At 32.7% G+C, this 25,298-nt stretch overlaps 1 protein-coding gene across 2 annotated transcripts in view; it reads left to right on the top strand.

Annotated features, from left to right (window-relative positions):
* The window catches only part of LOC122007051 (DUF21 domain-containing protein At1g55930, chloroplastic-like), a 55,258-nt gene extending 30,968 nt beyond the window's left edge, over positions 1-24,290 (top strand). The window contains exons 11-14 of one of the 2 annotated variants that reach the window (XM_042562812.1): positions 3,206-3,271; positions 14,959-15,075; positions 21,886-22,065; positions 23,771-24,156. In XM_042562812.1, the coding sequence (XP_042418746.1) occupies positions 3,206-3,271; positions 14,959-15,075; positions 21,886-22,065; positions 23,771-23,956 (549 nt within the window). In that variant the 3' untranslated portion in view covers positions 23,957-24,156. Of the gene's footprint in view, positions 1-3,205; positions 3,272-14,958; positions 15,076-21,885; positions 22,066-23,770 lie in introns of both variants that reach the window. The other variant, XM_042562813.1, reaches the window with a different exon arrangement.
* The last annotated feature ends 1,008 nt before the right edge of the window (positions 24,291-25,298 follow it).

Raw genomic sequence — 25,298 nt, 5'->3', positions numbered from 1 at the left:
CCTAGCTCTGATACCAATTGTTGGTTGCTACTCGGAAAACCTAAAGGTTCCACTGTACAAAAATTTTGTACAAAGGTCTGAACCTTTTCCTAGCTACCATGTGTTCTTTTAAATTAAATTTTGGATCGCCTGCGGAACTTAACACGTTTGATCCAAAACTTAATCTATTTGTTCTTTTAGGTTTTGACTTGGATCTCCTGTGGAACTTAACACGTTCGACCCAAATCACCTTAAGTTATTAATTCCATTAAATATTAATTTCCGTAAGGCGAGGCACACGACCTTCTTGGATATGGGAGCAACCACCACCGACTAGACAAAACCTTTTATAGAAATCTAATATTTAATTTCCTAAAATAACTTTAGGTTAACCAAAAAGAACAATCAAATCACAAGGAAAAGAAAAAACAAAAGAACACAACATCGAAAAACATATTCAAAATTCTAGAACGTAAGCCTCTTGTATTTGGTATTATTTCCATAAATAACTAGCATGATGCGGAAAGAAAAATTACTAGTTATACCTTGTAGAAAAACCTCTTGATCTTCTACCGTATTCCTCTTCTAACCTCGGACGTTGTGTGGGCAACGATCTTCCGAGATGAGAAACCACCAACCACCTTCTTCTCCTCCTAGCTAGGTTCGGCCACAAAGAAAGAAGCTTCACCAAGGACGAAGAATTAAACACCAACCAAACTCCAAGGGATACAAGCTTTCTCTCCTTCTTCTTCTTCTTCTCCAAGTAGTATCCGACCACCACAAGAACTCCAAGCAAGAGATAAGTTTCGGCCACCACAAAAGAGGAAGAAAGGAAGAGGATGGCCGGCCACAATAATTTTCTTCAAGGATGAAGAATTTCGGCCACCACCAATGCTCCAAGGGATGCTAGAGATGAGACTTGCTTTCTCTCCTTCTTCTCCTTCCTTGATCCGGCCACAAACAAAAGCTCCACCAAGAAGATAGGTTTCGGCCAACAAGAGGAGAAGAGAGAAAGGGAAGGGCCGGCCACCACACCAAGGAAAAGAGGGAGAAAAATAATAGAGGTTGTCACATGAAGGCACCCTCACATCTTCTTTTATATTCTTTGGCCTAGGCAAATTAGGAAATTTAATTACAAAATTTCCTTAATTCTTTTGCCATGTAAAGAAAAATTATTTTAATTAAAACAATTTTCTTCTTTTAAAAACAATGGCCGACCACTTTAAAAAAACAAAACAAGGAGAGTTTTAATTAATTAAAACTTCCTAATTTGTCTCCTGAAATTTTATAAAAAATTTCTCCAATAATTTTTATCCCTTTTATGATTGGTTTATAAAAAGAAATTTCTATAATTTTAATTTTTCAACATGTGAATAATTTATAAAGAAGAGAAATAAAATATCCTTTCTAATCTACAAATAAGGAAAGAGATTTAATCTCTTTCTTAAATATTTTGTAGAGACTTATAAAAGAGATATTTTAATTTTTAATCTCTTCAATAAATTATATCTTTCACATAAGAAAATTTTAAAATTAAAATTCTTTTTAAATTAAATAGGGCCGGCCACCTAAGCTTGGGTCCATCCAAGCATTGATGTGGCCGGCCCTTGCTTGGCTCCAAGCTGGCTTGGCCGGCCCCTAAATGGGTATGAAGGTGGGTATAGGTGGGTATAGTACTTCATAAATAAGAGGCTACGATAGGGACCGAGAGGAGGAATTGGTTTTGGTCTCCCGATAAAATTAAGCATCCCCGCCCTGAACACAACTTAATTTTATCAATAATAATTCATTCCACTAGAACTATTATTGAACTACGCACAATCCCAAATTACATTTTGGGCACCTTCTTATTATGAGCGTGTTAGTCTCCTGTTTAAGATATCGAATGTCCACTAATTAAGTGAGTTATCGACAACTCATTTAATTAATATCTAAGTCCAAGAGTAGTACCACTCAACCTTATTATCGTGTCTAAGTCCACCTGCAGGTTTAACATGACAATCCTTATGAGCTCCTCTTGAGGACATTATCAACCTAGTATCTCTAGGACACAGTTTCCTTCTATAATCAACAACACACACTATAAGTGATATCATTTCCCAACTTATCGGGCTTATTGATTTATCGAACTAAATCTCACCCATTGATAAATTAAAGAAATAAATATCAAATATATGTGCTTGTTATTATATTAGGATTAAGAGCACACACTTCCATAATAACCGAGGTCTTTGTTATTTATAAAGCCAGTATAAAAGAAACGACCTCAAATGGTCCTACTCAATACACTCTGAGTGTACTAGTGTAATTATATAGTCAAGATTAACTAATACCTAATTACACTACGACCTTCCAATGATTTGTTCCTTTCCATCATGGTCGTGAGCTACTGTTTATAATTTATAAGGTACTGATAACATGATCTTCTGTGTGTGACACCACACACTATGTCATCTACAATATAAATTAATTGAACAACTACATTTATCATAAATGTAGACATTTGACCAATGTGATTCTTATTTCTAGATAAATGTTTATACCAAAAGCTAAGCTTTTAGTATACACTCTAACAGAGGGGAGGCCACCGCCAGCCTCCTCTTAGGGGATACCACTTTGAGAAACATTTAACTCTAGAAGGGTGGCTCTAATACTTCATAGAATTTGGGAAAAATATATATTGTATTGCCTCTCATGGGATAACCAGAACCCATATGTACATAGGACTCTCAGCATAGCCCTAATTCTAAAATATTAATGTTGAATTAAACTCACTACATAACAACTTATTAACCCTGATACTTATGATAGGGTATATTGTCCTATGTTATTTTCAGCAATGTTTTATTAAATATTTAGTTAGAATCATCCATATATACATTTACTTAACTATTTCACCTAGTCATTTTGTTTTTGTCACTGTTGTGTTGTTCTGGTGCAACTTAATTTTTATATTGTCACATTTAATTTTTACAATTTCTTCCACTCTTGGAACCTTGATATTGACTATTGTTATAGCTTTATACTCTAAATCTAACTAGAATCTAACATCCTATACAGTTACAAATAGACTAATATTATAGCTCTATATTCTAAATCTAACTGGAATCTACCATCCTATACAGTTACAAATATATTTCTGCTTGAACTCAAGTTAATCAAATTTGTATTGTCTTCTCTTTCTTTTTTTTGTTTACTTTTGACCATGGCCATTGCCTTGTAACAGATAGTAACTCTAGAAGATGTTGTTGAAGAAATTGTAGGAGAAATCTTTGATGAGAATGATTCCAAGGTAAGCAAATTATATTGTAGCATCTATGAGATTTTTTTTTATATTTGTGATAACACCTCATAATCAAATTTTCATGTTGATTCCTTGATTTACGTCTTCCTCTTCTTAAGAACATATAGATCTAGTTTAAATATTGATTTTCTTTTCATTTGCCCACTTAACATCATTAGGTTCCTCCTATATAATAGGATCTGAGATTCATGTTCCTGTGTGTTTATTTTGAAATCAACTAATTTGTCAACAACTTTTCTCCTCTTAATCACACACTTATATTATCATTTCTGCCTTCCTCTTCCAAGTCACTAGACCACATATATTTCACTTTGGAATGCTTTAGTTATGAGGATTTCAGGTTATTGTAGAAATAATTTGCTTACGCTGAAATACTTACAGTTGTTGCATGTCTAATTGAACTAAATTAAACTAAGAAATTCATGTAACAAAAACCTTACATATATAAAATTTGAATTATTGTAAAGATCCATTGTTCCAACGAAATGGTATGATTGTAAATCATCTCATCCTCGAAGATCCAAGCAATGGTTGAAATGTCGAGCTGTGCTATCTAACATGAGAGTGATACCTAAGACTAAGCGACAATCGAATCATTATTGTGTCGCTTGCACTGATACAATAATAGTGGTATTGGACCAAAGTGTAAAGATTTGTCTTTTCTTGTTTATACTGTGCCAAAATTGATGAAATTCTAGAGTCATAAAAGGGATGGATGAGAAATGGTTACAAATCAATGGATTGGAAATTAAGCTATGTGGAGAGTAAGCTATGCATGCCTGAAAGAAAAAAACATAATGGGCAAGTAATTAGGTAACGAATTGTGAGAAGTTGACCTTGACGTCTAATAGCATTCTGAGCCTCGAGACACAATTTCATCGTTGTGCAAATGTGCTATTCTGCCGTTGCATAATTAGGGATTTGGATGTCATACCTAATTATGTCACTTATAGTAATTGTATAAGTTATATAATCGGACGGGATCCTCTAGACCCGTACCTCTAGTCCGCTCCTAGAACAGGAGTCGCTCATAGGTGGGATTCCATGGACGTCACCTGTTTCCCACCAATGAATGAAGTGGTCCATCCTGATGTTATAATTAATCAATTATTATTAATTTAGATAAGTTATTATTATATAGCATATAATTATAATTAAATAATTTAAGTTATAATTAGTATAACTTAGTTATAATAACTTAAAGTACAAGTGATGATGATTTAATTATAAAATTATATGTAAATATACTAAGTTATGATAACTTAATTGTAAACTTATAGGTAATTAAGTTATTAACTTGATAAAATGTTATGCAACTTATATCACAATTGTTATGGAACATAAATATTGACTTGGATAACACTAGTGTTCTAAATGGTGGTCTAAGTGAAAAGCGGGCATCAACCGCACTGCCTAATGCCTTATGTAGTGCTTTAGGCGGTCAAAGATGAGGTGAGGCGGGTGAGGCGAGTCAGTATGTGAGGCGGTCAAAGTCAACAAAATTTAAAAAAATCTTGGATATATTAATTCACTATCTCCCTACCAAAACATAAATAACTTTACCAACCCACCAAGTCACGCACAACCTTAGATACATTGGAGGAGGATGAAGAAGATGTTAATTTTGAGTCCGATGATGGGAGGATTCTAGATGTTGCTGGTGCATGTGTAGATGATTTAGAAGATTAGTTATGGTTAGTCTAGTCCTTGTTGGCTTCTTGCTATATTGGATTCAAATTTTGAATTTTAAACTTAGACTTTTGGTAAAAGTAATGATATTACTTTTTTAGTGTTAATATGGTAATGAATCTTTATTAATTATCTTGTTAGTTGCATTTATATATTTATTTGAATTGTATTTACCAAATTAATTAGGTTTTTAGTTAACCATATAACAAATAAAACAACAAAATTTTCATTTCTATCACGATCATACTCTACTTTTCACAATAGATTTTTTTTTTCTATTGTGAAAAGTAGATACAAAAAAACCCCAAACCTAATATACATACTCTTATTCTACATATCACATCCACATACGATATTTATATACCACAGCAACTAGTTCCAACTGATCCTGTTTGATATTGAGGAGTTCAATACACTAATTAATGTTAATCATTTATACCTTATATAAATTATATTGTATGAAGCTTATTTATACATAAACATCATTTAATTACATGCATCATATAAAGAATGATGACTATTGATAAATAATATTATGTATAAAAAATAGTAAAAAAAATGCAACCACCTAGGCAAGGTGGTAGGCGGCCATTGATCGCCCCACCACCGCCATTTACAACACTGGATAACACATACGTATACATATTTATAGAAGTACAAATATCTAATTAATTTATTGAACAATCTATTGACTTGTACAATTATTTAATGAATCAACATATTTGATTTACTCAATTATAAACAACCACAACTAAAATATAAGCATCAAAATTGTATTGACACGACACAACACGGTACCAAAATCATATTGTTCCAGACATATATCGAAACTTTGGCACAACTTTTGTTTATGTTTGAGGGCCTTGGACAAGGTCTGCATGCCAATTGACGAACGGTGCAAAATGTTTTTCTCTTGTCAAACAACATGAAATGATGTGTTAATCTATGATGGTTGGTTCTTTTTAGACTTAGTTAAGTTGTCAGTTTGTCGAAATTGCATGATTCATATTGTTCATTTGTGTTGTAATCTAGCCCAAATTATTTTCTTCTCTTAGAACATGGGTTCTTTGCCTCTATATATAATATGATTTAATGTTTCTTTGTTAATAAACACAATACATTATCATGCATCTCAACTTTATCATGTGTAATCATGGAATTAAGGTTTCGCTGTTTTCAATCCTCTTAAGGGGGTATGGAGTCTCCCTCTCACCCCTATTTCCTTCCATCACCTCTTTTCAATCCCATGTCTCTATTCTTCCACCTTTAATTTTAAAATTTTTCGCCATATCACACTAATTTTGTATTAAGAGAGGAGAGAGAGTGCTCCCTGGGTGCCATGCTGCGGCAAAGCGTTTGGTGGTTCACATAGTACCATGGTTCGAAACCCAACCGTGGCGGCAACGGCAGGCTTTATAATGGATTTTCTTCTTTGGAGGTTGGCTGCTGGGCGAATTGCCACGAGCGCTTCCGGATTTATTCGGAGGGGAGTAGGGGGGAAGGCCACCCATCTCCATGATTAATTGGGTGTGTAAAGGTCTAGAAGATACCTGGATTAAAAAAAAAAAGGAAGAAGAAGAGAGTGAAGAGGAAGAATAAGGGGCATTCTTATGTTTCCATGTCTGTTGTCACAATCAAATCGAGTAAGGAAGAAGAATTATGCTTGATCCGTTGTTGCCTACAACATTTATACCACCATCAAGTCCAATTAATCTTTTGGACGCATCCATCTATATTCTTTTTTCTAGTCCCTAGACCAAGTGTCACACCCATGTTTTTGGCTCGTTTCTACAAAGGTAGTTGCAAAAAAGTTCAATGACATTTTCTCCAAAAAGCTTTTGATGAAAAAAATCATCTTATAAGAAGAAAGGTTAAGTAAAATGTAAGATAGCTGCAGTTAGCATAAAGGTGAAGTGAAAAAAGTAACATTGGAGCGTTAAAAGTTAAGATTTAAAGCCGCCAGCTAAGTATTTCACCTCAGCAATGCATGGTACTTTTAGAGTTTGAGATTTATATTGATAATAAAAAATAATTTATTGATATATATTTTTAAAAAATTATAAAATTTCCATGTCAAGAATGTTAGTTTTTCCATAAGATTCTTTTTATTAGATGTATTGATGCTCATACATAAAATTATAAACATATGTAGTATTTAAATTTTATGCAAAATTGTTAATTAAAATTTTTGTTTACCTATATAAAAATCATTAAACTATGTTCCAAATCTGGATAAAAGAGAAGGTTGCGCTACGTTGTTAGCTAGCATTAAATTATGACAAATGTTTAATGAATTGATCTATTAAACTATTGTACTAATGCTAGTTTGTTCCCCGGAAGGAATACGTTACAGGTCCGACTGTAATGTCTCGGCAAGGACTGCTACATCTCCAAAACTCGGGTGTAGTGCTAAATATGTAAGAGTTCGCTTGCTGAGGGTTATGAGTTTGGAACGAGAAATAAAGATTGGATTTTGCGATAGCATATGATCTTATATTAGTTAATATATTTTTTAAGAAAAGAGAAGAAATACATTCAAAAGTGGGAATAATAAATCATAAATTGACTTTCTTATGGTTAGGAAGAGGGATAGAAAGATTTGCTATCCAACATAGGTTAATAGTGTTGGATATATGCCTCAAGTATAATATCAATAGAAAGAAAATATATACAACTCCTACAATTAAGTGGTGGAAGTTAAAGAATGAGAAGCAAAATATATTTAAGGGGAAGGTAGAGTACAAACATTAGGTGAAATATACGGTGACTCTAATACGACATGAGATATGATAGTATCAAAGTTGAAAATAGTAGCTAAGAGTAAGGTTTAAAATTTCGACCCGTACCGAAGTTTCGGTTTCAGACCGGAACGATATGGTTTCGGTATCGTATCGTGTCGTGACGATATAGTTTCGGTATTTTTTTATTTATATATAATAATTATAAGATAAATATGTTTATGGTGTATATAAAAATAAGTTGTATATTGATTTTGTATAAGTTCTCAATTATTGAACAATTTAGCTTTGTTAGAAAAAATAATTCAAAATAATTTATTTAAATAAAATTGATATATCAATAACTCGAATTAAAATTGATCTATCTATAATAATAAGTATATAAATTAATATATGATATTACTTTATATATAATAATAATAATATAAATTAACTATTTATTCATTTAATTAATTATTAATTAAATAATATATATATTTTAAATAGTAAAAAATATCAAGTAAAAAATTATAAAATAATAAAAAATTATCAGAATATAAATATTATTTATTAGATTTTTAAAAAATTTTTAAAGATTTTTTTTTTTAATTTTTAAATGAAATTTAAAATAATATAAAATATTAAAAAAATATTAGAAATTTTTAAATGAAATTTAAAACATTTAAAAAAATCAGAATATTAATTAATAAAATTTATTAAATTTATTTTAATTTTAAATATATTTTTTTTTTTATATTTTATTAGGATAATTTAATTAGGGTTTATAAAAGCCTATTCGAAATACCGCACATCCTTAGGAATTGTTTAAATTAATTAAATAAAATAATTATTTATCAGAAAAAGGAATAAAAACACGATCGCACGGATCGCTCACCCGCGATCGTTGCGGGGGACGTACGGCGGCGTCGACAAGGTCCCCGGGTGCGTCCGGTGGCGCCTACAGGGTCGTCGGATGCGTCCGGCGGTGTCGGCAGGGTCATCCGACGACGCCTTCGGCGCCACAGAAGACTTAATGCGACATCTCCAGTGTTGAAGGTGTCCCACGTTTCCTCTGATGTCGTTGGAGACGTCCCGCGTCTCCTCCTGCGCCGTCGGAGGTGTCCACGACTCCTCGAGACAGGGACGCCTTCTGTGCCGGTTTCGGCCGCGCAGCAGCTCAGAACGACATTTGGTTCCTTGGCTAAGAGTGTACTTGGTGAGTCAAAGGGACTTGCACCACCAAGTAAGAAATCTTAGTGGTGGAATGAGAAAGTACAAGAGTAATTGAAGGAAAAAACGAATAGCTTATAAGAAATTATATATTTGTAAGAACGAGGAAAACTTAAAAAAATATAAATAGCTCAGAAAGAGGCTAAGAAAATAGTGAATAAAGCAAATAATAAAACTTTTAAATGATTATATCAAAAATTGGATACAACAGAAGGGGAAAGAGACATTTATAGAATAGCTAGAGTGAGAGAAAGGAAGATAAGAGATATTATCCAAATAAAATATATTAAAGATTAATGCAATATGGTACTAGTAAACGATGGAGAAATAAAAGAGCAGTGGAAAGTGACCAATTTAATTTAGGTAATTTAAGTACGTTAAATGAGTATAGAAATTTAAATTTTTATCGTAGAATTCAAACTTCAGAAGTAGAACAAAGTTTAAATAAGATGCACAATGGAAAAACTGTTGAACCAGTTGATATTCCGATAGAGGTATGAAAGTGCCTAGGAAAATAAGGTATTGTATGACTTACAAAATTATTTAATATGATATTGAAAATGAAAAAAATGTCTGATCAATGAAGGGTAAGTATTCTAGTTCTCTTATATAAGAACAAGGGAGACATACAATTGTGCAAACTATAGGGGTATTAAACTAATGAGTTATATCATGAAACTTTGGGAAAGAGTAATAGAAAAAAGATTAAGAGACGTGATCGAAAATCAATTTAGGTTGATGTTCGAAGGTCAACAATAGAAGCTATATATTTTTTTAAACAACTAATTGAAAAATATAACACACGGTATTTATTGACTTAGAAAAAGTTTATGATAAGAGTGAGAAATTATATGGAGAATTTTAGAAAAGAGAGGTGTTAGCGTAACATATATTGAATTAATTAAGGATATGTATGAGGATGTAAGGATCAGAGTAAACACTTTAGGTCGAGTAATTAAAGCATTTCCAATAAAGATAGGGTTATCTAATGATTATCTCTAAAGCCCTATCTTTTTACACTAATTATGAACAAACTGTGCACATTCAAGACATAGTACTATGATGTATGTTATTTGCAGATAATATTATTTTGGTAGATGAAACACATGAAAGAGTAAATGTTAAACTAGAATTTTGGCACAAAACCCGATAAGGAAAAGGTTTTAGGCTTAATAAAATAAAGAGAGAATATATAAAATTTAAGTTTAGCAATATTAGACGTAATAAAGTTGTTGCTTTGTGACTAAAAGGTCATGGGTTCGAATCCTGGAAATAGCCTCTTGTAAAAAACAGGGTAAGACTGCGTACAATAGATCCTTCCCCGGGACCCCGCATAGCGGGAGTTTCGTGCATCAGGCTGTCCTTTTTTTTCAACGTAACAAGATAATTGTTAAAATAGGAGATAACGAGTTGCCTAGAACTGAGAGCTTTAAATATTTAGGTTTATTTTTGTAAAATGATAGAGAGATTGAGTGATATGTCTTTCATAGAATATAAGCAGGATGGTTGAAATGGAAGAGAGCATCGGGTATTTAATGTGACCTTAAAGTATCTCTAAAATTTTTATAAAACCACAGTTAAACCTGTTATGTTATATGAACTGAATGTTGGGCTATGATTCAAGCACATGAGCAGAATATGAAAGTTGTAGAGATGAGTATGTTAAGGTGGATGTGTGGACATGCGAGGATGGATAAAATAAGAAATAGGAGCATTAGAGAGAAAGTTGGAGTTGAATCTATTGAGGGAAAACTTCGAGAGATAACAAACACATACATAAAATAAGTTAGAATTTATTTAAGTATAGATGATGATATCGTAGGGGATAGAGTTCAATGATGTAGAAGGATCCATATATTCGACCCCACCTGGTAGGATAAGTTTTGATGGTTGTAGTTGTTATTGTCTATAGCAATCATTTAGTAAAAAAAATTTAAACAAACAGTATGACATAGAATCCTATTGTCCACGGATCGTAACGATTTGGAATCTTCTAGAATTTTTGCAAATGGTCTGTATCTTGCAAAGAGATGGTTAAATTAAGAGCTGGCATATTAATGAAGAAGGAAATATAATGAAAAGAAACATACCTAAATAAACAAATTAAAAGAGAAAAAACCTATGCTGCACTATATCACCCAGTGTTCTCATATACAGCACTGCTGCTCAAGCAGTTCTAATTAATTAATTTATCGAGGAATATGCTGCAGTAAATCACTCACTGCACGTACAGCAGTGCAGTCTGCCGCAAATTCGTCCACGCCACCACCAGGCATCACTGCTGCAGCAAATGTGTCTGAGATAATGCACTGCCCCTAAAATTTGCCTGAGCACGAGCTTTAATATAATGAATATAATTTTCATCTTTCATTTGTTCTTAGATATATTGTTTGCTTAATTTAGGATGAAGATTAGTTATTGTCCATCCATTCTAACATCTATCTCAAAGTCTGTATCTTGAGATCCTGGTATCTCCCTTTTCTAGAGTAAAATGACTGAAAATTTTAGTCTCCTGTTGACATTTCTCTCCTCTGAGATTTGATATGGTAAGTTGTAACCCTATATATCATCATTGTTTAATACTTTTATGGATCTACTATGCTTGTTGGTTACAGTTTCGAAGGCAGTTAGTCATTATCTTTCTTCTAGTATCTTTTATCTCAGGCAAAGTCAAAACATGACTCAGTCTCGATGACATTTTCTCTTTATCTCTTGGAGTTATATCATACTATTACCCAGTCTCTCTATTGGTATTCATTTGTTGTTTCACCCCTTGAAGGTATGATCAACTCGTTAACTTCAGTCTAGATTGCACCACATTATTCTCAATTGATGCACCAGGATTGTATCCTCAATATATTTCATTATCTTCATTGTTTTTGTCACACATTAGAGTTATAACTTGAAGGAACATTAAGTTATTATAGTTAATAGTTGTATACTTGTGTGATTATAGATTTAATCACACAGGAGGTGTTAAGTGAATATTATATCAGACATATAGACGAGTGTTTTCTTTTTCATTTATTTTCTATCTATTACTATAATTCTTCAATTTACTTGGTCACAACTAGTCTGTAGCTAAATTGTTAATATGACAAATTCCTTTGTCAAAACCATTTGCCATTGTTATTGATCTTTTTTACATTATTCCTCTCAATTCAGTTATGTTACTCTAGTTTCAGAAGACTAATTAATGCAAAGAACTAAATAAATTGGTCTTTCTATAATAAATTGATAAATAAAATAAACTGATTAGGGGTTTGGAATTCATTATTTTATTTTAGGTCACTTTTTTAATTTCAAGTTGCTCCATTTTGCCTAAATTAGGTTCCAAGCCTGATTTATCATAAAAACTTATGAAAGATGATTTAACCCATTGTTTAAGACATTATTTACAAGTGAAATCTCACCCATTTCGTTCTCTTTTCTCTAGCATTATGAGGTTGTATAGCGAGGCATGTGACCTGAATGAAGTTATATCGTAGCCTAAGATCAACCCTTCTTCTATGAGGCAACATGATGTCTTCCTCGTCATTTGTAGGATTTGGGTATTGAAATATTGCATTGCTATGGAATACATTCCATGAATATATATAAATTCACGATAACACCCTAAACTCAGAAGTACTAATGTGTAACTGAAGTCATTACATCTAGTACCTAATTAACCCAATACTTTTAAGGCTCCCTTAAGTTGGAGTATAGATATTATCTATTTCTATCTTGTTTGATAAATTAGAAAAACTCATAACTAAAACATAGACTAGAGACAATAATAATGCAAGCGTAATATTCAAACACTGGGCAAACAAACTTAGGGAGTTACTGAAACATGCAGCAAATACTCCTGTTCATCTCATTTCAAAGGTACAGAGAGAATTGATGGAGTAGCAAGCCACGATCGCTTAGACCAACCAACAGATTGATAATGGAGGATCAAAGTGTGAAAATATTATAACTAATGTCTCGAGTGGGCTTTCTCCATCAACATGAAATAACCAATAAAGGAAGAACCCAAGGGTCTTGGAGGAAAAATAGATTGATAGATATCATAGCTCAACTATTTGCTAAAATTAGCAATATAAGAATATAACATTTTCTCTGATTAGACCTTCACTGGAGATAGAAGCACAAGTTAACTCTTTACTAGACTATTTTCTTTGTTCAAGTCTTCATTGGCTTTTCGATGGCACATATGCAAGAAAACAAGGACCAACTAAGACTTGAGGAAGGAAAAGCAAGACAAATGCCCATTAGACTTCCATTTGTGTTGCAACCCAAAGAAGATGAGTGTGGAGGCAGTGTGATTGGAAGAGGAATTGATAAGTGGCTTCATTGTTGTCTAGTAGTATTAGATGAAACGTTGCCTTGTGGCCCAAATTGAAGATGAAAAAGAGGAGAGGTAATGGGAACACAGGCTGCAATGGAAGAAGAGTTAAGGAGTCTGACCAAAGAAGAGGTTGTGGAATCGAAACCATAATTACCTGTAATCTTAAAGGAAGGATGTACTAGTTTATTGCATAGCCTTCTTTTGTAGTTATTATTACACATCATGATTTTACATCATCTAAGAAAGATGAGAGGAAGAGATGCAAATGTTTGGTGTGATCTTAAATTCAAATACTTCAATACTAAGGATGAAACCGTATCTATATAGATAAGATTGGACAATTTAGACCGTTGAAGAATCTATTGATTTTATTTTTATAAAATATGAATTTTATAATAATTTTTATGAAAATTATATGAATATGATTTTAAAAATATTTTTTTAATCTTTTTATAGTTCCAATTTGACACTTTGAAATTTAAAGTTTATAAAAATAAAAATTTATGAGATTGAAATCCTTATAATAAATTGAACAAATTCAGATTTTACAAATTTGAATTTTAATTATAGGAAATTATTTTACTCGAGTTGAACCATTGGACACACAATATATCAAATCGAAGCTCGTTCAGAGATTTTCGATTTGACATATTATATGCCCCGTGATTCAATCCGAAGAAAAAATTATGACCTCTCAAAGTTATAACTTGTAGTTGTAGCAACTACGAAATTGTTGTTGCTACGTGTATACTAGATAAACTTTGAGAAATAACTTTTTGACTCGGATTGAACCATGAGATGTATAATATATCAAATCGAAGATCTCTGAATGAGCTTTGATTTGATATATTGTACGTCTCGTGGTTCAATCCAAATCAAAAGTTATGATCTCTTAAAATTGAACTTGTTGTAGCAACTACGGTTTCGTAGCTGCTACAATGTATATGCTGGGTAAACTTTGAAGGCTCAGAACTTTTAATTCAAATTGAACCATGGGATGCACAATATGTTTAATCAAAGATCTTTAAATAAACTTTGATTTGATATGTTGTGTGTTATGTAGTTCGACCCAAGTAAAAGTTATGGTTTTCAAAGTTTAGGGTTTAATATTTGTGTTGTAGCAGTTACATTTTTGTAGCTATTATAACGTGAATGTTAAATTTTAAATTTTGAGACGTCGTAACTTTTTACTCGGGTTGAACGAGACACATAATATATCAAATCAAAGCTCGTTTAGATATCTACAACTTGTTATGGGGTGGAACCCATAACTGTCAGGTTTCAAGCTAAAATTTTTTTCAAAAGCTCTGAACAATTTGAGTCTTAATTTTTTTTTTCATGTTGTAGCAACTATGAAATCGTAGTTGTTATAATTATGTGGCAGTTCAATTGTAGTTGCTACAACACGCCGATTTAGGCGGGAAAAAAATAGAAGAGAGATAATAATGAGAATAAACTACTACTTTAGAGTGGACAGTTATGTCATTTTACATGAGGGTGGGATGCACTTTTGATAATAAATCAATATAGGTGCCCTTTGATGATCCCTTAAAAAAAGGGCGCCCTTTTGATTTTTGCCCATGTTTTTTTTTTTTTTTTGTAGAAGAACTAGACTTTAACAACCGTGTCTATATTCTAACTATGCGTTGGTATTTTTCAAGATAAAGCAAGTAGTCACTGTCTATCTTCTGTTTCATGCTTTACAGGATGAGATTCACAGAAAAACTGGTTATATTGTGATGAAAGAAGATGGTATATTTGATGTTGATGCTAATACATCAATTGATCAACTTTCAGAAGAATTGAATATTAAAATGCCAGAGGTCTGTAGTTTTATCTTGGTGAACATCAAAGTTATTGTCAAGAAAGTGCTACTAAAATCCTGTCATTTGAACTATTTTTACCTTTTGCTTATTGTGTTTAGGTTTCTTCTTCTTAATTTCTCGGTAATACTGTTGTAGGCCTTTGGAGTCTTATCTATCAAAACCGTGTCTATGTTATCATGGAAATATCGGTGTTAAGTTTGTGCATGCTATTTCTCTAGGGTACAATTATTTTTTGCTGGAGTAAATGCCATTTAACTTTAGTGGAAAAGCATGGTTGATGATAAATGCTAAAATTGTGATATTTAGTTTGGAATTGGTCATCCCAATGTTCTGTAATCTGATAATAAAAGGCTTCAAGGTTTTGTTTTTACATTTAAGAGATAAGATCAAGGTTTGAAATCTCATTTCAAACCAAAGTTCCGATCCCCAACCGAAACGAGTGTTATGTTGTACCTGGTGTGCTGACACACCATGTCATAGGCACCAAGGAGGAGAGGAAGAAGATTAAGAAGAGGTGGAAAGGGGAGAAGCCGGAAGCAACTTACCTCCAGAAACCCTAGACATGAAATTGGCGGAGTTACTTGTGGTGGTATCACTCATTGAGGAAGGAATCAAGAAGAAAGAATTGTGGAGGGAGGAACAGACTCGGTGTCACCATTGCTCGCGAATGGAAGGAACTTGTTGTCACCACTGCTTGTTGGTGCAAGGAACTCATTGCCTATCACCTTTGTGGCTAACCGAGGAAGGAATAACAGAGTTGGGACACTTAGGAATGAGTCAAAGTCTTGTATAAAGAAAGAAAATTATCATGAGGAAAGTATTATCCTATATATGAAAGATACACTGAACTATGTATAAATAATAATAGGAAATGTAAATGGGCAAAAACCATGAAAGTTTACATTTCTTTTAATACAAAAGTTAAATCTAACAATTTAGTTCATTTGGAACCCATTTACTAATTTAACATCCTTTTAATCCCCTTTTTTTTAAAAAAATGCAACAATTTATTAATTTAAATATAGTATTTCACATTTATTTCATGCATAGGGAACCATTAATCAGAGATCAAAAAGTAGATTTACCCACCTAAGTATACACTGATGAAAAGAGCCCCACCTAAGTTTGCACCGACGAAAAGAGTTGAACAAGGTCAAAACTATTAACTAAGGAAACGTCAACATTTAAAAAAATAGACATTAGGATCAATGGATTCAATATACAATGCAAGGCAACATGTCACCCTAAACCCTACAATGACAACCAAGCCTTATCCCACTACTATATGGATTCTTTTATGCCATTGAGCTCTATGTCCTACTATATCATCATCTATACTTAAATAAATTTTATCTTATTTTATTATTACTAAGCCTTTTTTGGTCTTTCTTTTCCTCGTTTGATATGTATGTTTGTCATAGTTTCACATCGCCTAACTGGAGCATTTATTGGTCATCTAAGTACATGCTCGTACCATCTTAAATGTGTCTTTCGGAGTTTTCCCTCAATAGATGTAGCTCCGACTTTCTCTCTAATGCTCTTATTTTTTATTCTGTCCATTCTCGTATGTCCACACATCTACCTTAAGCATCCTCATCTTTGCAACTCTCATCTTCTACTCATGTACTTAAGTCATAATCCAACATTCAGCTCCATATAACATAGACAGTCTAACTGCGATTTTATAGAACCTTTCTTTAAGTTTTAGAGGTATTTTATGGTGACATAAAACACCCAACGCTCTCCTACATTTCAATCATGCTACTTGTATTCTATGTAAGACATATCTCTCAATCCCTCCATCGTTTTGCAAAAATAATCCTAGATATTTAAAACTCTCGGTTCCGGGCAACTCATCATCTCCTATCTTAACAGTTGTTTCATTACGTCTAATATTGCTAAACTTAAATTGCATGTATTTTATTTTTATTCTATTAAGTCTAAAATCTTTTACTTCTAGTGTTCCTGGCCAAGGTTCTAGTTTAACATTTTCTCCTTCACGTGTTTCATCTACTAAAATAATATCATCTGCAAACATGCACCACGGTACTGTCTTAAATGTGTGTAGTGAGTTCATTCATAATTAGTGTAAAAAGATAGAGACTTAGAACTGATCCTTGATGTAATGTTTACGGATGGATTTTACCGTTCCATGACGGGAACAAAATCGGCACCTAACACGCGATAATTTGGCGCGTCACGCGTGACAGATGGAATCGAGCTCCTGTCGCGCAACAAAAGGAATCGAAAACCCGACAGATTAATTAAAAAAAAACCTATATAAAGCAGGGAAGGCGTCAACAAGTAGCGGCTCGGCAGCAGCACGAGCGGCGACCACTCTTAGGATAGGTATGATTTCTCCGCAAACGGTCGTAGGCGTCCCGGCCGCCTACGATTCAACGTGGCTTCAACGTGTCGTCCTGGACTGCATCGCATCACAAACGTCGTTGGAGGCATCGTGGGATGCCTCTAGTATCGTCAGATGCCACCGAAGGCGCTGGATGCCATCGGAGGCGGCGCGGGACACCCTCGCGATGCCCTAGCCTAGATATAAATTAAAATTTCTAATTTATTTAATTTAAACAATTCTTGATATTTCAAAGAGATTTTTATGAATCCTAATTAAATTATCCTAATAAAATATATAAAAAATATATTTAAATTTTTTAAAAAAAAAAATATTTTTTTATTAATTAATATTCTGAAAATTTGTTTTATACTGTTTTAAATTTTATTTTAAAATTCAATTTTTTTAAATAAATCAGATATATAATCTAATATATATATATATATTTTTATTATTTGTATTGTTTTAAATTTCTTTTTAAATTTTTTAAAAAATTATAATAATCAGATAATTTTTTTATTATTTTGTATTGTTTTAAATTTCATTTATTTTTTTTTTAAATCTTAATTTTTTTAAAAAAATTCTAAGAAATTCTAAAAAAATTACAATAATCAGATTTATATTCTGATTTTTTTTATTATTTTATTTTTTTTACTGTTTTACCGTTTAATTGATAGTCAGATTTTTTTTACTATATAAAATATATATTATTTAAATTAATAATTAATTAAATGGATAAATAGTTAATTTATACAATTATTATATATAAAGTAACATCTTTGTGTTAATTTATATACTTATTATAGATAATACTTTTTTATTTTAGAATTAATTTAAAATTTGGATCCATGAATATTTACATATTTAGGCTTTTTTACTTTTAGGATTCTTGCTTCCTAAACATATGAAACATATATTTTTTTCTTATAATGTATCTACTTGCCTAGATCAATTTTGTTTGAAGAAAACCATATTTAATTGTTTTTCTAGCCATATTAAGTTTTTAAATAATTGAGAATTTCTATAAAATCAATATTCAATTTTTTTTAAAATTATATACAATAAATATATTTATTTAATAATTAGTATTTATAAATTAAAAAAATATTGAAACAATATCATCACGGTACAATACGATACCGAAACTATATCATTCCGGTCTGGGACCAAAACCTCGATACGGGTCGAGATTTTAAACCTTGCCTTTATGTAACCTTATCTTTATGGAAATGCTCCAGTTATTTCTCCTGAAGTCTTTACTTTGGTCGTTACATCCTTGCACATATCTTTAATTATTTCAATATGTGTTACAGTTAGGGGTGTAAATGAACCCAACCACTCATGAGCTATTCAAAGCTCGATTCGATAAAAGCTCATTTAATAAGGCTCGTTAAGATAAACAAACCAAACTCAAGCTTCACAATATTCGGCTCGTTAGCTCGTGAACATGTTCATTAAGCTCATGAATCAATTTTTAAATAAAAAAATAATAGTTTTAATATTGAATTTATAGATTTTACGCTCTACTTATGAAACATATAGACAAATATATTAAATTTATTTATTATAATAAAATTATAAATTTTAATAAGAATATTATAATTTTCTCTAAATATATAATTTTATTTTTAATGAATATTTAAATTTATAATTTATATTTATAAAGCTCATTTAAGCTCGATAAAAGCATGAATATATTCGTTAAATAAAACTCGAGTTTGACTCGATTATAAATGAGTCAAACTCAAACATTCAAGAGTTCGGCTCGGCTCGATTACACCCCTAGTTACAGTACGGGGTTATTATGGTTGAATTATTTAGGGTATAGCATTATTTGGGGTATAAGATTATTTGGGATATTAAGATAATTTAGAATAAAGGGTTATTTGGAGTTAGGTTTATTTAGGGGTATAGGGTTATTTTGGGTATTAGTGTTATTTGGGGTATTAGGATTATTTGGGGTATATGGCTATTTGGGGGTTTTAGAGTTATAGGTATTAGGGCTATAGGATTATTTGGGGTATTAGGGCTATTTGAGATATTAGGGTTATTTGGGGTAGGGTTATTTGTGGTATTTGGATCTTAGGGTTATTTGGGGGGTAGGATTATTTGGGTGTTAGAGTCATTTAGGGCATTAGGTTTATTTAGGGCTTAGGGTTATTAGAGTTATTTAGGGTATAAAAAATTAAATTTAGAGCATATAACATACAAGGTTGTTGATGATGCACAATGGAGTAGAAAGCCACTGTGGGTGAAAGTTATATATATAGATAGATAGATGCTGCCCACTCTAGGTGTGTGCCCCACGTGTGCACCTAAAGCCTAAAGGGGTATGCCCACGTTGCAGGGTTGACTGCCACCTACAGGGCATGCCCACGTTGAAGGGTGGTGTCCGATTAGGCTTCAAATTTATCTGAACCTTTTGCTAGCCAATAGTGTGGTTGCTCTCGGATCATGATGTGTTGCACCCCTAGATATGCAGCCAAATTCCTGCCCAAATCAGCCCTTTCCTTTTCGCTGCCATCGCTTTTATAAGCTTCCCCATCCACCGAACACTTTGTTTTTTTTCTTTATCCTCAACCCTTAATCCTACCCTATCACCTTTATAAGATTCTCTTATTTAGTCACTAAAATTAATAATCAAATTGCTATTTAAAATCAAATGAAGTAAATATACGACATATAACATTTTCTGAATACAATATAATAATCTTGAAATCAATATTTGAGATCTCAAGCCATGCCAAAGATTTGGTCTTTGATGCGTAGTGCTAGGTGCAAATTCGAGGTGGAGGGGGATATAAGATGAATGAGAAGAAAAAAAAGAAAAGATAGTAGCTAAATTCCTTAGGGTAAACTTTATGTGATCAAATTTTGCCTATCAACTAGAATAGTATGGTTTTGGCACTATGTTGTGTCGATACTCAATATGCTTTGTTATTCTTTTATATATTCGCATACATTTAGTTTATTTAGTTATAAAAATCAGATTTAACAATTGAATAATTAATTAAATTAAATTGTATTTATAATTTTTTTTCCATGTGTCAATGTACGCAGAAATTAAGATGAATTTTACTCATTTGATGGTTTCTCACTTAGATTTTCTACTTTTTGTATGATGTTTGCAAATGATATTGTTTTAGTAGATGAGACATGTGAAAATGTAAATATTAAACTAGAATTTTGGCGGATGTAATAGAAGTGAAAGGTTTTAAACTTAGTAGAATAAAAATAGAGTTTAGCAATATTAGACGTAATGAGTAATTGTTAAAATAGGAGATAACGAGTTATCTGGAACTAAGAACTTTAATTGTTTAGGATAGAGGGATTGAGAGGGATGTCTTACATAGAATACAAGCAGGATGGTTGAAATGGAGAAGAGCGTCGAATGTTTTATGTGATTGTAAAGTACCTCTAAAACTTAAACAAAAGTTTTACAAAATATCGGTTTGATCTGCTATGCTATATGACACTGAATGTTGGGCTATGACTTTATCACATGAGCAGAAGATGAGAGTTGTAGAGATAAAGATGTTAAGGTGGATGAGTCGACATATGAGGATGGACAGAATAAGAAATGAGAGTATTATAGAGAAAGCCGCAGTTGCATCTATTGAAGGAAAACTTGACACATTTAAGATAGTACGGATATGTAGACGGTCAATAAATGCTCCAGTTAGGCGATGTGAAACTATGACAAATATGCACATCAAACGAGGAAGAGGTTGACTAAAAAAGACTTGGTTAGCCATAATAAAATAAAATAAAATTTATTTAAGATTAGATGAGATAAAGGTTGGTTGGTTGATTGTTGTTGTTGTTGTAGTATCTCAATTACTTGTTGAATTTAAAATGCTTTATTCATTCTTACTAATATGTGGCAAGGTAAATTCATATAACTTTTGCTTCTATAATTTTCTTCCATTTTAGTTATTTATTTATAAAATTTAAATAGTAAGAATTAGATAATTAACTGAATTAGAGTTTTAGAAAAAGCAAACTATTAAGACTAATAAAAATTTTTGAATTCATTTTGACATGTGTAGGTATTAAGACATGTCGAGTGTTATCATAACACGATACTCATTGGCGCAATCCATACAAGAGGCACAAGAAAGGCCTTCATTCCAATCAAATATTGGATTTTGATAATTTACAACAATTATATTTTTCGATCGTGCCACCCGGCACACAACGAAATTTCAAACCATGCTTGAAATATAGCTGTTCCTGGTCCCCTTGTTCTTAGTGCTAAAATTTGTCGAGAACTGTGATAATAGTTTTTGAAACCTTGCTTCAAATTCATAGATTTGCATAATTGCTCTTAGAAATCTCACATAAAAGCCTCAAATATGATTGTTGGAATTCTTGTCAATCATCCTTCTTTGCTGCCTTTTCATCAGGATTTACAATCAATTGTTACAAAATTGTAACTTGTTTTTTCCTCAAATGACTAGGGTCATCAGTATGAGACGGTATCTGGTTTCATCTGTGAAGTGTTTGGTTATATACCAGAAGAGGGTGGAAAGATTGCCATGGTTCTTGAGAAAGCAATCGCAGAAGAAAACAGTGGTTACAAAAATGCAGAATCAGATGGTTCATCAGAGAATGAGAAACACCAAAAATATGAAATAGAGGTATATTGCACATTTGTACTACAATTTTATTGAGTGTGCATTTTAGTATATCAAATCTTGTTATTAAATAATCATTGTGGTGTGCCATTCCTCCTCCTGGTTGGAACTATTTTTTTAGCAAATTTGCTCTCATTTCAGTCCTGCCCTGTGGATTGGCGTCACCAGCTTATCTATCTACCCACCTCGTGGATCGGCGTCATAGGCTAACCTCTCAAATGGCTCAATCAGTCCATTTGAATTGATTGGCTTGATTTGTCCATCCGACTCAATCAACCCAATCAATATGTCCAACTCGATCAACCTAATCGATTTGCCGGACTAGGTTACCTCAATTGATCAATATGTCCAACTTGATTGACCAAGTTGTTTGACTTGGTCACCCCAATCCATCCATCCGATGATTGATCCATCAAACCAAATCAATCTTATCTGCCCAACCGGCCTAGTTAATTCATCCGACCTAATCAAATTATCAAGTTCACCTAGCTCAATGCATGATTGTGCTACTCGACTAGTCTAGCTTTGATCGAGTTGTCCATCTTGACCGATCTACTCGATTCATCAAACCCACCAAACTTGACAAGCTTGCCCAACCTGATCGGACCAACTGACCCACCCATCCCACTAGACCGGTCAACCCACATAGCCCAATTGGCCCACTTATTTCCATCTGGCTTGATCAACATGACTAACACAACCATTTTTCTAGTTTGTAGCTCAATCGGCCTCATATGTTTGTTTGACTCATTTGACCCAGCCAACCCACTAGTACCAACCGGCATAATTGGCATGATTGGGCATTTGGATCGCTCGATTGGTCCAGCCCAACCAATGTAATTGGACCACTCTGCTTGCCAACCCAAGTGATATGATGAATTCAACTGGTTCATTCAGCTCGCCTAGCCTGACCACCCTACCCCAATTGGCTCAACCTACCGATGAGTTTATTTAGTCCTCTAGCTTGATGGCCCATTTGACTGGGCTTGTGTAGTCGATTAGATGAATTGTTTGAGGATAGAATAGATAATAAAAGTTATTCCTGCAATCGAGTAAGAAATAACTATTTCTTATCAATTAGGAATAATAATTCTGTAGGAATTAATATTTTAAAGTCATTTTTACAACCAAATTAGGTGATGTTTATTTCATAGGAATTCATAGAAAATAGAATTGTTATTTCTATTAAGTAAATTTATCATTACAAGTTTCAATGGAAGCTGTAACTGTGCTGTTTTTGTAGAATGCAAGATTCCTCAGGACAGGACGGGAGGCATGAGTGATAAAATGTGTTTGCATCAGTCTATAATTAAATCATCCAGAGATCAGTTCTATATTTTTAGCATATTATTCTTGCTCATGATTTAAGTTCTAGACTTGTTTGCATTTGGATGTGCTCCTAATATTATTCTCATAATCAAGCATGTGCCTTAAATTACTGTGATGTATGGAATGCGCCAAGGCCTCACCTTGATCTTCTCTGCTGGCATATAATTTGGATAGTTGAATATCATTTGTCAAATTGAGAGAATAGTGGAAGGTTTTACAGAGCATTTTATCATCTGAAGATTCTGAACTGCATGATAGTCTTCAATGTCTTCATATTTCTTGCTAAGCATGTTTCTTTTTCTTTCTAAAATTAGTGTAATTAGTTTGCATAGAAACATTAAATCTAGTATCTGATTTGTCTATTCTTTGGATTATGCAGATAGTGGAAGCTAATGCTAGGAAAGTTGGCAAAGTCCGTTTCAAAGCAGTAAGTAGTAAAAGTTCAGACTTGGAGACAAAGGGTATAAATCGTCTAGTTTCTAAAAAGGTTGTTAAGCGGAAGAAGCAAATTGATCAACTTGAGAAGATGAAAGAAGACAGCCCTCTCCAGTTCACAACCTCATGAAATGTTGAAAATTTCTCTGTTATCGTAGTAATGGCAGTAACAACTGCTAATATTGTTTGTCTTGTTAGAGAAATAAAAACCAATGGTAACATGGTAACACACTTGGTGGGAGATAAGAGAGAATCGAAGGAAGAAAATATGAATGATTAGGCGGAATGTAATCTTTTTGTTATAATGGCATGAGATTATGTTTCCCAGCAGATGGATGTTGGCAGTTTGTTTTATATATATTTTTTTTCCTTGTGTTTTTCTGCTCGGAACGAACATTCTCTTAAATCATGTAACGGAACAAGAAGGAGAATCTGATGGATAGATTTGGAGATGAGATTGTTAATTTCTGCCCTTTTGCTATATCCTTGTCAAGATCAGATTTGTTTGGAACCTAAATTTTTTCATTATTTTAGGTCATTTAAAGTCTTTTTAATTTTCCTTGATTGATCTTTTTTCTCAAGTTAGTACAAGGTAACATAGTAAATGTGTCCAAGCATTGAAAAACAGCTGTTGTCACCGGCAGCCATTGCTGCCATAGCTAGTAGGTTGCCTCTCGCAACATTGTAGCAGCAAATTTGCTTCTTGGTGTCAAGCCAGGTGAGGAGTGCAGCGGCGCTAATATCTTGTGAAACACCTTTTTAACATTTTATCCTCATTGTTTCTTCATCTTGCAATCATTTCAGGTTAGCCGGAATCATCTATGGCAGAAATGAGGCACTCTTCTTCCACCTACAGCGGTATATTTGGCAGTCTATTGGTGAATTTCAACACGTAGGCAGGCTCTTCTCCCCTCTTTGGAATGGGTGGAAACATAAGAGGTTGCCAAAGGCAAATAATGTTGGTCGGAGGGAGAGGGATATTTTAGAAATTGTTATGTGGAATTGAGGGTTTAAGAAGATGATGGCTAGGTGTTGTAAGTGAGGTGAAGAGGTTTGAAAATTGAATGCATTTTGGAAGTTATGAGTTGTGGGGTTGGATTGAGTTATGGTAGTTTAGCGAGATATAAATTAAATTTGATGTGTTAATTCTTACAAAGAACTTTAAGTTATTTAACTCATTTTATTTATTTATTTATTTATTTTGCTCGTAGTATACTATTTATTGTCTTTCAGTTATTTATTTTGCTAGTTAATTTTTACAAGGACATTATTATGTGTTGCCATCTTACTTTCTCTTGATTTTGGGTCTTGTAAATTCATGCTTTAAATGTTAGTGTGTAGCATATTAATTTTTTTTTCTTGTTTATATGTTATTAAATCCTTGCTTTGGATGTTATTGTGAGTCTCATAAACTAATGCTCAGCAGTTAGCAATGTCATTCGAGGGCTCTTATATTCTTAGCAAGCTAGTTC

The sequence above is a fragment of the Zingiber officinale genome, chromosome 7B (genome assembly GCF_018446385.1).
Source record: "Zingiber officinale cultivar Zhangliang chromosome 7B, Zo_v1.1, whole genome shotgun sequence".
NCBI classification, from domain to species: Eukaryota; Viridiplantae; Streptophyta; class Magnoliopsida; order Zingiberales; family Zingiberaceae; genus Zingiber; species Zingiber officinale.
Note: the sequence above shows the minus strand (reverse complement) of the source record. Positions and strands in the feature narration are given on the sequence as shown.